Source organism: Amphiprion ocellaris, chromosome 17 (genome assembly GCF_022539595.1).
Source record: "Amphiprion ocellaris isolate individual 3 ecotype Okinawa chromosome 17, ASM2253959v1, whole genome shotgun sequence".
Lineage (NCBI taxonomy): Eukaryota > Metazoa > Chordata > Actinopteri > Pomacentridae > Amphiprion > Amphiprion ocellaris.
The window spans coordinates 3623227-3637370 of NC_072782.1; the positions used below are offsets into that span (position 1 = coordinate 3623227).

Below are 14144 nucleotides of genomic sequence, written 5' to 3' on the forward strand. Positions count from 1 at the left end.
GTGAGCCATTCCTCTTTACAGAAGTGCTTCATTTCAGCCGTACTCTTCACTATGATGGTGAGCTAACCAGGCTGAGAGGCTGCAAAGCGGCATGATGATTCCACCACCATACTTTACTTTTGGGTAAAGGTTTCCATGTGCCTTTTTTTGACGCCATTTGTTGGTGCTGCATGTTCTTTCCAAAATAACGCCACCTTCAGTTCACAGAACATTGCCATGGTGCTCTTTGAAAACTGTTGGGTTTACAGCACATTGAGTCTTTTTTTTTAAAGAGTTTCTTCCGACATATCGTGCCATGGACATCATTCCTGTTCAGTGATTTGCATCTGGCTTAGGAATACAGAGAACCAAACATGTCAACCAGCTCTGATGGCTCCTTTAGGCCATTAGCAGTTGCTTTGGCAGCTGTTTTATGAGTTGGGATTAAAAAGTTCCAACATTCAAATCATATTCAGTCTTCAAAAGTCGTCGTATTATGCAGGAGTATGCTGCTCCCAGTTCTCCTGCCATGCTTGGAATGCTACATGGAAGTCCAATTCATGAACTGCTCTTCTTCCATCCTTTCATGACTGCTGGATATCCTCCACCATGCCACAGTTTCAACCCGTCAACCTGAATGTCCGTTTGAGGAAGTGGAGAAGCTGCAGGAAGACAAATCTGGCACGTAGGGCAGGTAGGGAATGATGATTGTATTGCTGCTTAGACGTTTTCAATGCGTTTTGTTAAGGTGCATTGTCATGGTGGAGTACTTCATTGTCCACCGTTCAGGTTGTTTGTTTCTCAGAATCCTCGGGATGCTACAGATAGAACTTGACACTGACAGTCTGACCCTGGACGATGAATTTGTGTTGCACAACCCAGTGGGTGTCGAAGAATATGATGAATATCGTCTGATTCTTCCACTGAAGACTGTTGTTTGGTCTCTGAACTGTAGCCATAGATCCACCTCTCACCATCAGTGATGATCCTCGACATGAAGGTTGGATCATTCTGGGTCTGCTGCTGGTGATCCTTACAGACTTTGACAGAGCTTTTTCTGCAGGTCCATGGTGAAATTGCAAATGGACACTGCAAGTGGTCACAATTTCATCTGTAACAGCTGCTGATCAGCAGCGTCACTCAGAATCCTGACTCTAAATTGTTGCATTTGCAGGACCATCCTGTACATCAAAATTCAGATGTAAGAACATCTAAACTCTGAGATCACCTTATTATTGTTTCCTGCTGAACACAAAAGTCTTCTCAGAACTCCTTTTTCAAGGCAGAGAAGAGGCTTCTTTTGAAGAGCAAATTGAAAATGTTTGAGTGTTTTAAATAAGTTAAAGTAGCTTGAAGACACACATCCAGTCTTGTTTCACTGATTGCACTCCAAACTGCTTCCACTGATGTCATTATCCTCAAGTTTCCTGACCTTCACTGAGAATGTTTGACTATCGGTGTTGTCAAGAACAATACTGACTGATTAGTTGTTTATAATTGTAACTTAAATTAAGCTCTGGACATATTTTAAGACTAAATTATAGTGAAATGTGCATAATTCCAAAGGTTTTACATATTTTTTTGCCACGGTAATCAAGAAAAGCATCTGTAAAAGACTGTAATCTATTTGGTAATTTGTCTGACATTAGTCTCTGTAGATGCGTTTACTTCTAGCTACCTTTATGTGCATTTCAACTCGAGATGAAAAAAACGGTGGAAATGTACAAATAAAAAAAAAAGTTGAGGTATGTCAAGAAGTTTCCCATGTGTGACCACGGTAGAGTTCGGTGTAGCAATAAGAAGAAAATACAACTAATGATGAACAAAATAAATTTTTTCTTCTGTTGTTGATGTATTTGGTGTTTTGGAATGATATGCATGAAAGGATGGGGCTAGCTAGAACAAAAAGTCACCGATTTTGATTGTGGTTATTCAGTGTTCAAGCTTTGACTGAGAATCTTTTATCCCCTTTTCCTCCAGGGGCCAACTGGATTCGTACCATCAACTGTTCGTCTTGATGTGTCCAAATCCTAATATTCACATTTACATTAATCAACAGAAACCTGCCGAAATTTATGTTTTCTTTTGCTAAATGGTTGCAAAGTTGTTGTAAATTTATCCTACATTTGTTTAATGACTACAGTTCTGTTTTTAAGGAGGGGATTCAGGGCCACAGGTTAATCTTAACTGTAACTTTATTGACAGTTTGAATTAAAAAGTTGCAAACCAAGAACAGAAATAGAAGGCCACATACTACAGCTGAGAGACGGAGTAAAAAAAACAAAACTGCTTCTCAAGGAGAAGGGTGAGATGCTGGAGACAAAAGAAACCTGGGGGAGGAATTAAGAGGGAAAACAACAGTGGAGAATAGAAGAGATGAGGGAGGAGAAAATGAAATTATCAAAACACAAGCCTTCATAGAAGGAGAGAATACAGACTTCCAGCAGCTTTAGGTATCGCGGCAAAGAATGACTGTCAACATGTGGGAGAAAAGTATTTTAAAACAGGATGCAAAATAGCTTTTATTATGTCTGTGTGTGATTCTCCCTGCAAAACAAAGACTTAATCTCCTAGCAGACCTCCTGTTTTTTCAGGTCGGGTCTGAAATTTCAGCTTCACTTCAACTTCATCGAACTTTACTCTTACAACGGTGCAGAAAACATAATGCAGCCAAACTGAATCTGCTGATGCTCAAATCAGATGAAATAATCATTTGTGGGTAAATACAGGGAGCACAAACAGATGCAGGCCAGATAAATCTCCAGGAAATTGGAGAAAACCCCTCGCTGACTGGCAGAGGCTGGCGTGGCTGGAGGGAGGTTGTGCCCTCTTTAGGAGTTGGGAGGCTGGAAGGTCTTGGAGGTGGCAAGCATGGCTCGCACTTTGGCCATCAGGTCCTAAGAATAGAGGAGACAGAAAAAGTGAGATGAGTTTTAAAAGCACGGTCTGAAAGACTGCTGATATTTAGCTAGTTAGCATATTTAGATAGTGTGCATTTTCCTTCCCTTTCCCACCAGACAATGGTGTTAAAACAGTGTTGAGTGTCTTTGTCCGAACCACTTTGTTCACTTTCCCTTTAATGTACTACAAATCTTCACTCACATTAAAAGATATCTAGGAATGTTGTATCAAAGTGTGACACAAAATTTCAGAGAATGAACTTGACAAGCACCCTCACTGCACACAAACACTCAGGATCGCGTCTGCTTTTTGCAGACGATGTGGTTCTGTTGGCTTCAGCAGCACTGCAGCGCTTTGCAGTTTCCCCAAGTATCTCAAGATCTTGTTCATGAGTGATGGGAAAATGAAGTGAGAGATGGACAGGCAGATTGGTGTGGCGTCAGCAGTAATGCAGATGATGTATCGAACTGAGCCACAAGGCGAAGCTCTCAATTTACCATCCATCTACGTTCCAGCCCTCACCTATGGTCATGAACTCTGGGTAGTGACCAAAAGAATGAGATCGTGGATACAAGCGGCTGAAATGAGCTTCCTCCGCAGGGTGGCTGGGCTCAGTCTTAGAGATAGGGGGAGAAGCTCAGACATCCAGAGAGAGCTCGGAGTGGAAGAAGCAGGAAACAACGAAACCACTTATAAAAAAAAAAAAAAAAAAACTTTGCAGGAAGAGAAAATTCAAACTAAATTTTGGTCATCCACAAGAGAAAAATGTAGTAGAAGTCTTCAGGACTGTTTTTAAACTTCAAAGTTGTAAATATTCATGCATGTCAGCTGGTATTGTATCTATTTCTGACTGACAGCAGGGGAAACAGCTGATCAGTCATGTGAGTTAAAGGTTTGCTACACCAAAATGTATTTGGGAAAGATGTCTCCATCCTCCATTGTGTGTGTGAGCTTTTCCTAAAGTGTCAAAAAAAAAAAAAAAAACCTCAAATGAGCAAAGAAAGTTAGTTTTTACAAATAAAAATGACAAATTTACATGAACTTTTCCTGATGTAATAAGTCAAAATGGACATAACTTGTGTGTTATTGAAAGTCGCAATTGCAATGCCACATTTTGCATCAACTGATGAAAAACAAATGTCTTCGCTCTGTTTTAGTTTGACTTAAGAAGATCCACTGGTTGCTCTCCAAGTTCAAATTATTCCAGAACGAGCGACTGCACTTGAAAGACGTGAAAAAAGTACTTTACTTACAAAAGGAATTAGGTTGATCGGGTAACACGTTTATGTTCTCTTTACAGTGCATTACAGCTCCTTTATGAAGAATAATTCCAGCTATAATTAATCAGCAAACTACTCCCTGAGGTGTGAAGGAGTTGCTGGTAATGCTGCTCCCGTTGGGAATCAACTATGCAGCCTCCAGGCGCCTTAAGCTCACTGATTTGTTTTAGCCCGGTTAGCTCGCGGCGTGCATGAATGAATCCCGGTCTCTAATTTAGTTGAATGGCGCGAGTCCATCAGTGAAGGGCTGCCAATTAAGGGTGTTTCTGTCAAAAATTAATAAATAAATAAATAAACACAGGTCCCCAAGAAGCTGAACCAGGCTTTTTGTGGAATGCATCGCTCAACATATGGTGTATCTGAAGTACAGAATACCATCTAAAGTCAGGGGTGTCAAACTCATTTTAGTTCAGGTTCCACATTCAGCCCAATTAGATCTCACGTGACCATAATCACCTATAAATAGCCACAACTCCAAATTTTTCCTTCGTTTTAGTGCAAAATGTTCACATCTAAGGAATTATCTTTTTACAAAACATTATGAACAATTTGAAATTTCTTTAGAAAAATATATTCAATTTCAACAACATTCAGCCTCAGTTTATCATTTCCACGTTACAACTTCCAGATCACAGAGTGTCTACAAAGAAACACAATATTTAAATATTACAAAAATGAGCCAAAAAACAACAAAAGCGAGAAACAAACTGACAAAAATGACACAAATGACATGGAACAAAAAAAAAGGAACAAAAAAGTTACAAAGTGACTAAAAATGGACAAAAAAATGGGACGATAACACAAACATGAAACAAAGCAAAAAAGAGACAAAAAATTTGATAAAAAAGCTACAAAGCAACAAAAAATGGACCAAAAATTACACAAATGACATAAGCAAGATGAAAAATGAAGAAATAAAAAATAGACAATAAAAGCTAGACAAAAAACACAATATGACAAAAACGACACAAAACAACGAATAAAGCAAAACACAAAATGAGAAAAATGAGACAAAAAACACAAGCGAGACACAAAAGAAACACAAAACGGCACAAACGAGAAACGAAACGCCAAAAACACGAGACAAACGACAAAAATCTGACAAAAAAACAACATGACAAAATATTACAAAAATGAGACACAAAATGACAAAAGAACAATGAGCAGTCTAGTATTTTATTTTATGACTAAAACAACTTGTCATGGTCTAGAAATTATTTTAAATTTATAGTTTTACTAATTTACAATCTGGAGTTAACGTCTTCTCTGGAATTTTGACACTTTGAGTACCGGATTGGACCCTCTGGAGGACCGCTTTTGGCCCGCGGGCCTCATGTTGGACACCCCTGAACTAAGTGCTCAAAATCACACATATTACAAAAGCATCCATACCTACAGGCACCTAAACCTTAATTCCTGCTGCTCTGTAAACAGGTCGATGATAGCAAAGAAACATAATTCGCAGAAAGCTGCAGTTGCAAAAAAAAAAAAAAGGTGGGTGTAGAAAGATAAGCAAGCAAAGGAACGGTCGGAGATGCAGCGTAGGAGGGCTGCCAAAGTGCAGTTTTTACTTTTTCATTTTTCTTCCCCCACACCCTTCAGGTAGAAATGGAAATTCTACCGACCAGGGGGCAAACGCTTGCATTGCAGAAAAAGTGTTAATTTGCATCACTTCCCACGAGTGATTCAGACACGCATGGACAAATATCCACCCCTGAGCTCTCCTGACAGATGAGACAAATTAACAGCTGTAATCACAGAGGAAGGAGCTGTCACTTCACATCACTCTAACGGCTGTTTCTCTCAAAACCCCGGTGTATCTGCACACACTCACCATGCTCACGACAAACAATGTTCCAAATTATTATTAAGGGAGCTGCTAAAACTACAAGAGAATTCCTGTCAGCTGCAAGTGTCTGAGCAAAGAAGAATGCTGCAAAAATCTGATTACATTAATCAATTTTCAAGTTACATTAACCCTTATGTTGTCCTGTGGGTCAAAACTGACCCGGTTTAAAGCTTGAAAATGTGGAAAAAAAATATTTTCACAGTGAAACTTCTGATGTCCACATTTTCAACATTTTTGGGAAATCTTTGAACATTTTTTGGTGGAAAAAAGAAATGTTAAAAATGTTTCTTAAGAACATTCACAAAAAAATCAACCAAAATCCAGCAAATTTCACTGGATTTTGGTTGATTTTTATGTGAATGTTCTTAAAGAAAATATTAGAAGTGTTACTGATATATATGGAATCACTTTAGATATTTTTAGGATTTTTTTTGAAAGGTTTTTACAAATTTTTTGAAAATATTTACAAGAATTTTCTTGCCAAATTTAAAAAAAAAAAAAATAAAAAAACTTTTAAGGGAAACATTTAAGGAATTATTGGAATTTTCTTCCTGAAGTTTTTGCAAATTTTCAGAACTTTGGGGAATTTTTTTTCTGAATTTTTGGATTTTTTTTAGACAAGGAAACAGTATTTTTTGGTGCCCGTAAATGAGGACAACAGGAGGGTTAAAGCTGTCAGACAACGATGGTTACATAATGCAAAGGTGTGAAACTTACAACAAAGAAGAGCAATAATAAACATAAATAGTCCTTATGCTTTTCTGCAACACATTAATAAAAAAAAATAAAAAATTCCCAATAAATAGTCCATCAGATTGCTCATCTCAACGAGGAATCTGATCATTTATCACAACACGGGAAGTTAGCAGTTCTACTTAAATCTTACATTTTAGCAGCAGAGCTTCTGGAATTGAAACATTTTCTTTTTATGCCACTAACTCAAGGGGAAACCCGACTTTTGAAGTGAAACCTTCATGACTCGGTGCTGGATATGAAACACCTGAGCTATCAGAAGACAATCAGTCTCAGTGATTCTGCTCTCGAGCTTTTGGCAAATTTTGGATTTTTAGTTCTTAGCTAAAGATTCTTCTGGTGTTCACAGCTTTGTTTACTGCACTCCAGAATCCCAGTTATGAGGCTGATGGTGCTTTTGATCATGCCGATGTGCTTCACAGAGAAATCCAATTATAAATAGCCCTGTATACAAGATGAATGCTAGTATCCTGGTTATTGATTACTGTGTGCTGTTTGCACAGGAGCCTGTGATGTTTACAACTGTTAGCTTCACATCATTAGCTTAACATGCTGCCATCATGTAGAACAAGGAAGGAGAGGATGACGATGAACAGATGTGACTGGTGGGATCATCATGATGGAGATCAGAGAAGAAACCCTGAGCAGAGAGAACATTTTGGGCTGATCCTTCTGCTGGCTGTGTGAACCAGGGATAAAATACCAGCTGATTCTCTGGGCTGCTATTTTATTTTTCCCCAATATTTCTATTAGCCCACTATCAATAAAATGCAGTGGTGGGCAAAAGCTTTCAGACGCCCCATACATTTGCATGTATACTGCATTAAGAATCACACTTCAAGTGGAATTTCTTTTAGTACACAGCCATAATGCTAAACAAATCCTAAAAAATCCATAAAAAACTTAACATTGATTGGTTCCATAAAAATAAGAAATTTTGAGTGTTGGGTCATTTTGGTAGAATTTTGTTTTGTTAGTTTTTCTTCTAAACAATAAATAAAAAAATAGAATTTTTATTTGCGTCTATCTAATGCAGCAACATCTTTTGAAACACAAAAAAGATTTTTCCACAAATATTTCCTGACAATATATAGAATATGCTTTATTGTAATTATACAGTGTATAACGAAATTGGAAAGCTTCTCCTTTTCAGTGCAAGAATCTTAGAAAAATAGTGCAAAACAGTCTATTTACAAATATACATATAAATAACAGTGTGAATATAAATAGCAAAGTGAATGAGGTAGTGGCGTATACTGCACATTTCACATTATATTGTTGGCTGGGTGTGAGACCAATATTTGAGATTGTGTAAAATTTTAAGGGTATCTGAAAACGTTTTTCCAGCACTGTACATGCGTTTCTTCAGGTCTGATGCAGCCTCCTCTCTCTGTCTGTCGACACACTGTGGTCTCAGAAATTGAACAAAAAACACAAACCAGGAAATTAGTTTCTCTAACGGTGGCTAAAGATATGCTAACAGCTAACGGCTAAGTTAGAAGTCAGTCAGAGAAATAACAATAATTAATAATGCTTTAAGATATGGACATTGGCGGACAATTACAGAGATAGAACAGAGAAAGATTAAGTAAAGAAAAACTGCAACCCCAGGAGACAAACTGATGAATCTCAGTTGATCCCACATAAACAGAGGAGAACATCCTAAATTAATGACTCAAGTTTCTATTTTAGTCAGTTACAGTCATTCTAATTAATGAAGAGGCCTAGTAATGAAGGCCAAGTTCTCAGCTACCACATGTTGTTAAAACATTACATTTAATATATATTGGGTCTAGATTTCAGTTATCCCAACTATCCCAATAATCAGCATCGGCATCAGCCCTTAGAAACCCGTATCAGCCAATCACCACTCTGAACCATTGATGAGCACTGGTTCTGTTAGTGATGAGAGAAATCAGAAACCAGGATAAGATGTACACCTGCAGAAAGTATCCAGGATTCTTGCTAGGATATCCAGGACTTGCAAAACCACGGTTACCCTGATTTCTGATATCAGGATTTGGTGTTTACACGTGCAAACACAAGAAAAACCCGACTATAACGGAGATACTCGGGTCCATGAAAACACATGATATCAAGAAGTTTAAAAAATGATGAAACGACTAGTTTTATTCCAGAGATGAGGATTCCTGCTTTTAAATTTTGCATCCACATTGGAACTGTCCAAAACGGAAACTATTTTGGGATTCAGGCGGAAATAAGATCCATCTGAAGTGTTGATTTGCCACTTGAGTCTTTGTTCTATATAATCGGTTCCATTCCAGAGGAAGCGATAGATAAAAAAAAGGCATATCTATTCCATATCCTACTACTGGTGGCAAAGAAAACACAATAACTGTGTGTTGGCCCTCCACCAATGGAGAGAGCGATTAAAGAAAGTGAATTTAATGGAAAAAATAACAGCAAAACTCCATTTGAAGTTAGGTTCCTTTATGAAGTTATGGGCTCCTGTTATTGCTCACTTTAATTTAATTTGATTTTATATATTTAACAGGGTGGGGGAGATGTTTTTGTTTGATTTGCAAGTGGAGATGTAATGATATTTGTGTCTGGATTCTGTATTTTTACATGTTTCATAACCCCTTGCTGCTCTTTATCTTTAAACTTAATTCTCCTCTTTGTGTAGGTCTAGATGATGCCATGAGTTTGTCGTGTTGCCGAACTGTATATTTGTTTATCATGTGTATGTTTCATTTGTCCATTTTGGAGCTGCATATAAATATGTATAAAAACATGTAGTTTACATAAAAATGTGGTTACATTTTCATTCATTTTTTTACATCCACATGAAGAGGATTATCAGGAAGCAGTCAGTGCTCATTTGATCGCAGTTTTTCTTGTGATGCTGTGACAGAAGAGCTAATTCTACCTGATGCTTTTTTCACAAGACTTGAACTTTTTGCGTTTTTTAACAAATTCAAACATTATAGTTTGTTGTTCAGTGCACAATCTACAGGCTGCACATCTCCAAACCCTCAGCCAGGTAGCCAGCTACTGTCAGTGTGTTCTGCTGTTTGCTCTTGAGTATAAACCTACTTGCACTGTGCGCAGCACGAAATCAGATTGTGGCTGCAATTATTATAGACTGGCATCTTTGATAAATCAATGCGTGTTTGTTTGGCTCCACTGTAAAAAGATTTATGTGCTGTTTTTCTGTTGTATTCCTGACAAAAGAGCTGCTCAGTGTGAGTTAGGACTCTGGGATCTGTCAGGACTCATGCTGCCCTCTGCAACCACAAATGAAGCAGGAGTGAAATCTCAAGGATTACAACTTTAACAATCTAAAGACACAGTGAGGACACAACACTCTGCAGCTGCTGTTTAACTTTTCAAACTGGCTTTTCTTGTTTGGAGTTTATTTTTGTGATAAAGCGCTCCTCCCTGTAGTCTGTCTCCTATTGCTGAGCCTTCACAAGTTCGAAGTTTGAGCTGAAACATCTTCCCAAACACACTGGCCTAAAAAAACATTTTAGTCACTGGTGTGGGAAAACTTTGGCTTCAGTAAAAAAAGGATGAGTTATCATTGGGAGCCAGGCACCAATGATGGCCTGAAAAAAGAAACATTACGAACCTCATGAGCAATTTGTGCACATTAACCCTTACAGAGGACTGAAACTGTCACAATCCAGGCTCAAATTAAAGGAATTTTAAAATGCTAACCAGTTTGAAAGCAAGTTGTATCACACACAGCCTGGTTTCTGATTGCAAACAGACAGCCAGGTGAAACCGTACCACTGTAATATAAAGCAGATCACACATTGATACAACAGCCTGGGATAAAGTCTCCTTAAAGAGCAGCCTGCAGATTTAACTCTTCACTATATTTAGACTTTATACTTGTTTTAAATCATAGTTTGGGAGGTTAATGCATGATTTTCTGTGTTCTAAGAGACAGAAGTTCAGATAAAAAGCAGGTATTTTGGGCACTGCTCTTAAAAAATGCTTTATTCTCCCTCTCTGAGTTGGAGTCGTCTCTGTCTGACTGTGTTTTAGAAAGATTCCCTAGCATTTCCCAGTTTTTCATCACACTGAATTGTTGTGTTTGTGCACAAACTCTAGCCTGTCAGGGCATCAAGTCCACACTTTTCCTAACAACAGGGCTGCTGGGTGTGTTTTTGTGCAGAAGACATATCAACACTGCTGCAACTGTGACAAAAAATGGACGTGTGCTTTTCAAACAAGAGAATTATGTTTCCTGAGACCAAGTGATGGAGCTCTGGATGGGATTTCTAAATCAGGACGTTACTTGGTTCCTTCTCTGCTGCTTCAGATCCACAACCAGAAGGGGATCGTTTTACCAGCACTGATGCAAGCCATGGCTCCAGATCAATCACAGATGGAGCTCGAGACCAACGAAGACAGCAAGTGTTCCTTTATAAGCTCCACATTAGTCAGCTCTCTCCTACCTTTCTTTCTTTCACATGTGACACCATAAAACATGGTGAGAAACTCCAAAAGCTCGTCGTCACCCATCAGTTGGGCAAATACCAACATTCCAGGCAGCAGGAAATGGCCAAAACTAGTTGAGCTCAGCTTATATCCTGATAGGTGATAGCAAACTTCTATTTTCTCAATGTTGGCCATTATTTCTTCTAATCCTCGTCTCTTCCTGCTCTCAGCTACACCCAACAGGTTAATAGCGATAAAGCTGTGGTCTGTTATATCCGTACGAACACACATTGTCAAACTCTTCACTGGTAAAACTAGCATTATGATCCATATTTCTTATTTTTAAACTTGACCTAGCTTGTTCGTTTTTTTTAGTGACATCACGACAACAACTCAGTTACAAAAACAACTTTAAATGTTACGGCAATGCATATATATATATAGTATAAATATAAACATATTTCTTCTATTTCTAGATTTTCTAGTCATTTTCCTACAACTCAGTTCATTGGGGTCGCCAACCTGCAAGTTGCTCTTTAACCCTGAGATGCAAAAGTGCGTCAAAAATGACCAGGTGAGGTCGTTTTCTTACAATATCTGTGTAAGGAAAGGTTTTTATCATTTCATATTCCAGCTATTCCTCAAAAAACAGGTTTTTGACATTATTCTATTTGCATTTTTAAGTTATTTTTAATATGTTTAAAGAAATTGTAATATTTGTATTACTACCTCAAGCTCTTTATCATCATACAAGAGGTGATGCACAAACATGGAGGGACGGAGTGCAGCAACAGTTAGTGGAAAATAGTGGAAAAATGTCAACAAAATGGACGTTGACATTCTTCTATTGCTGTTCTGTGTGATATTCTTCTTTTTCAATTATCAAAATCTGTTGTGAAGTGAAAAGTAAACATATTTCAAACATGAAAACATTCTTGTGTTTACAAAAATACAGTAATTCAAATGATTATTCTTAACCAAAATGAGAAAAATGGCATAAAAACACACTGATTCTCATACGGGTCATTCTTGACCCACCTATGGAAGAGCGTAGGTCCAAACACTGGAGCATCTAAGGGTTAACTGTTGTCTCTGCGTCATCCAGTTTTTCCATTATCACAGCGTTCCAAAACAAAAACTAAAAAACAAAAGTGTTTTAGATCCCCCACATCAAAATTTTCAACACTGCAACGCTAAAAAAACACACAGCGGAGGCCTACAAGCTATTCTAAGGATATCTGTCAAACGTACACCAGAGAGAAAAGGGACAGAAGACAGAGGAACAAAGATAAACAGGAGGAAAATGAGAGTTGGGACGAGGCAAATAGCAACCAGGCACCCTCAGGGAAGTGGAGCCCATTAGGCAGATGAGCACGTCCTGAATTATTCAAGATGTGTTTGTAAAACATCACAGATGGGGTATAAGTAGTTAGTGGTTCTGAATCTGTGCATGTTGCAACAGCATGTTTTCACGAGCTCGCTAATGTTACTGTGTGGAGATGAAGGCGGAGAAGAGACCGTGTGAGATAATGAGAACGAATAAGGAAATAAGATGTTTGTTGATGAGAGAGAAGCATCAAAAGATGGGAGATGTGTGAGTTTTTTTTGTATCTACGGTCAGTAAACACAGTAAGCTGATTCTGAGACACACTCACTCATAGTCAGAGTGTCTCCCACACACACATAAAACACACACCGAGACAGAGGTCCATGGCCAGGAGAGAGAATAGCTTTCAATTTAGTGAAAGTTGTACCAGTATTCACAGAATAGCTCGCGCTGCCTCTCCATTCACACTCTATTGACCTCGATTACGTTGAGTCACGCAGCCTCTTGAATTCTGGCCTCCACTGCAGCCTCTCCACAATCACAGCAACACTCATTTTCTTGTAGGCACAACTACTCCTACATTACACGCTTTACACCTCCGGCGCTTAATCATTTAGTTACTAAACATCTACAGTGTCTATCTACACACTGAGCCCTACACTTGCAGTTTAATGTGTTTAGTTGCATGCTTAGTCGTAGCAGAATCAGTAGAAGACGCTGTTAGAATAGTGTTACTTTTTAACAGACAACTGAGTAAGGAAAAGATGGTTTTTACCTTGCTGACATGTTTCAGTCACGTCTGCTTTCTTTGTCAGAGCACCATCTGATCGATCGCCTGATTAAAACGACACGTCATCACACGTCAGATGATGCTCTGAGGAAGACTGCAGACACAGTTGAAACATGTCAGCAAGATAAAAACCATCTTTTCCTTACTTATTTGTCGGTTTAAAAGTAACGCCATTCTAAAGTAAGAAACAACAAAATGAACATAATCCATCCTCATGAAGATATTGCATCACGTAATACAATGCAGAGATAAGCAGGAAATGAAATTACGGATGTTTGATCAAAGATGTTGATGGTGATATGGACTGAAAATCCCAGGAAGCACCCAATCTGAGACCCTACAGCTGCAGAAATAACTTTCATCTTAGAATTGATTTCAAACAAATCAAAGTAATTGATTTTAAAAAGTCTTAGAGCAAGATTCTCCATGTTTTCACAACAGCTAAAATGAAAGAGCATATCACTATTTTGCATGTAAGTGCTGGAGAAAAGGCCTAAAAAACAGTGATCTTGACAAATGATTGGATGAACATTGGCTTGCTGGCTTCACCTTTTTGAGGCTTTTTGCTCATCTAACAAGAGCAGCAACACAATTATTCCATAATATAAAATAATTCTTTTTCTAACAAATCCATTGAAATCTTTGCAGTTCACGGCTTCTCTACAGTCTCACAGCATATTTTTCTAGCAGAGTTGACAGGCATGTGTTTGACTGCTGTGCATTTCTGAAAGCAGCCTAATAGCAGACCTAAATTGGACATTGGAATTTTAAACAGGCTAGAGCAGAGAGAATGCGTACCGGGGTCAGGATTTATTGACGAGGTGTGTGTGTGAGGTCGCACTGTGAGTAATGAGT

At 38.3% G+C, this 14144-nt stretch overlaps 1 protein-coding gene and 1 long non-coding RNA gene across 5 annotated transcripts in view; both read right to left on the reverse strand.

Moving 5' to 3' along the window:
- The window catches only part of LOC129347324 (uncharacterized), a 496469-nt gene that overhangs the window by 235620 nt on the left and 246705 nt on the right, over positions 1 to 14144 (reverse strand). The gene's annotated exons all lie outside the window — the stretch shown is intronic.
- sfswap (splicing factor SWAP) overlaps positions 2157 to 14144 on the reverse strand; it is a 69120-nt gene continuing 57132 nt past the window's right edge. For both annotated transcript variants that reach the window (XM_023278522.3, XM_023278525.3), the window contains exon 19: positions 2157 to 2876. In XM_023278522.3, the coding sequence (XP_023134290.2) occupies positions 2811 to 2876 (66 nt within the window). In that variant the 3' untranslated portion in view covers positions 2157 to 2810. The remainder of the gene's footprint in view (positions 2877 to 14144) is intronic.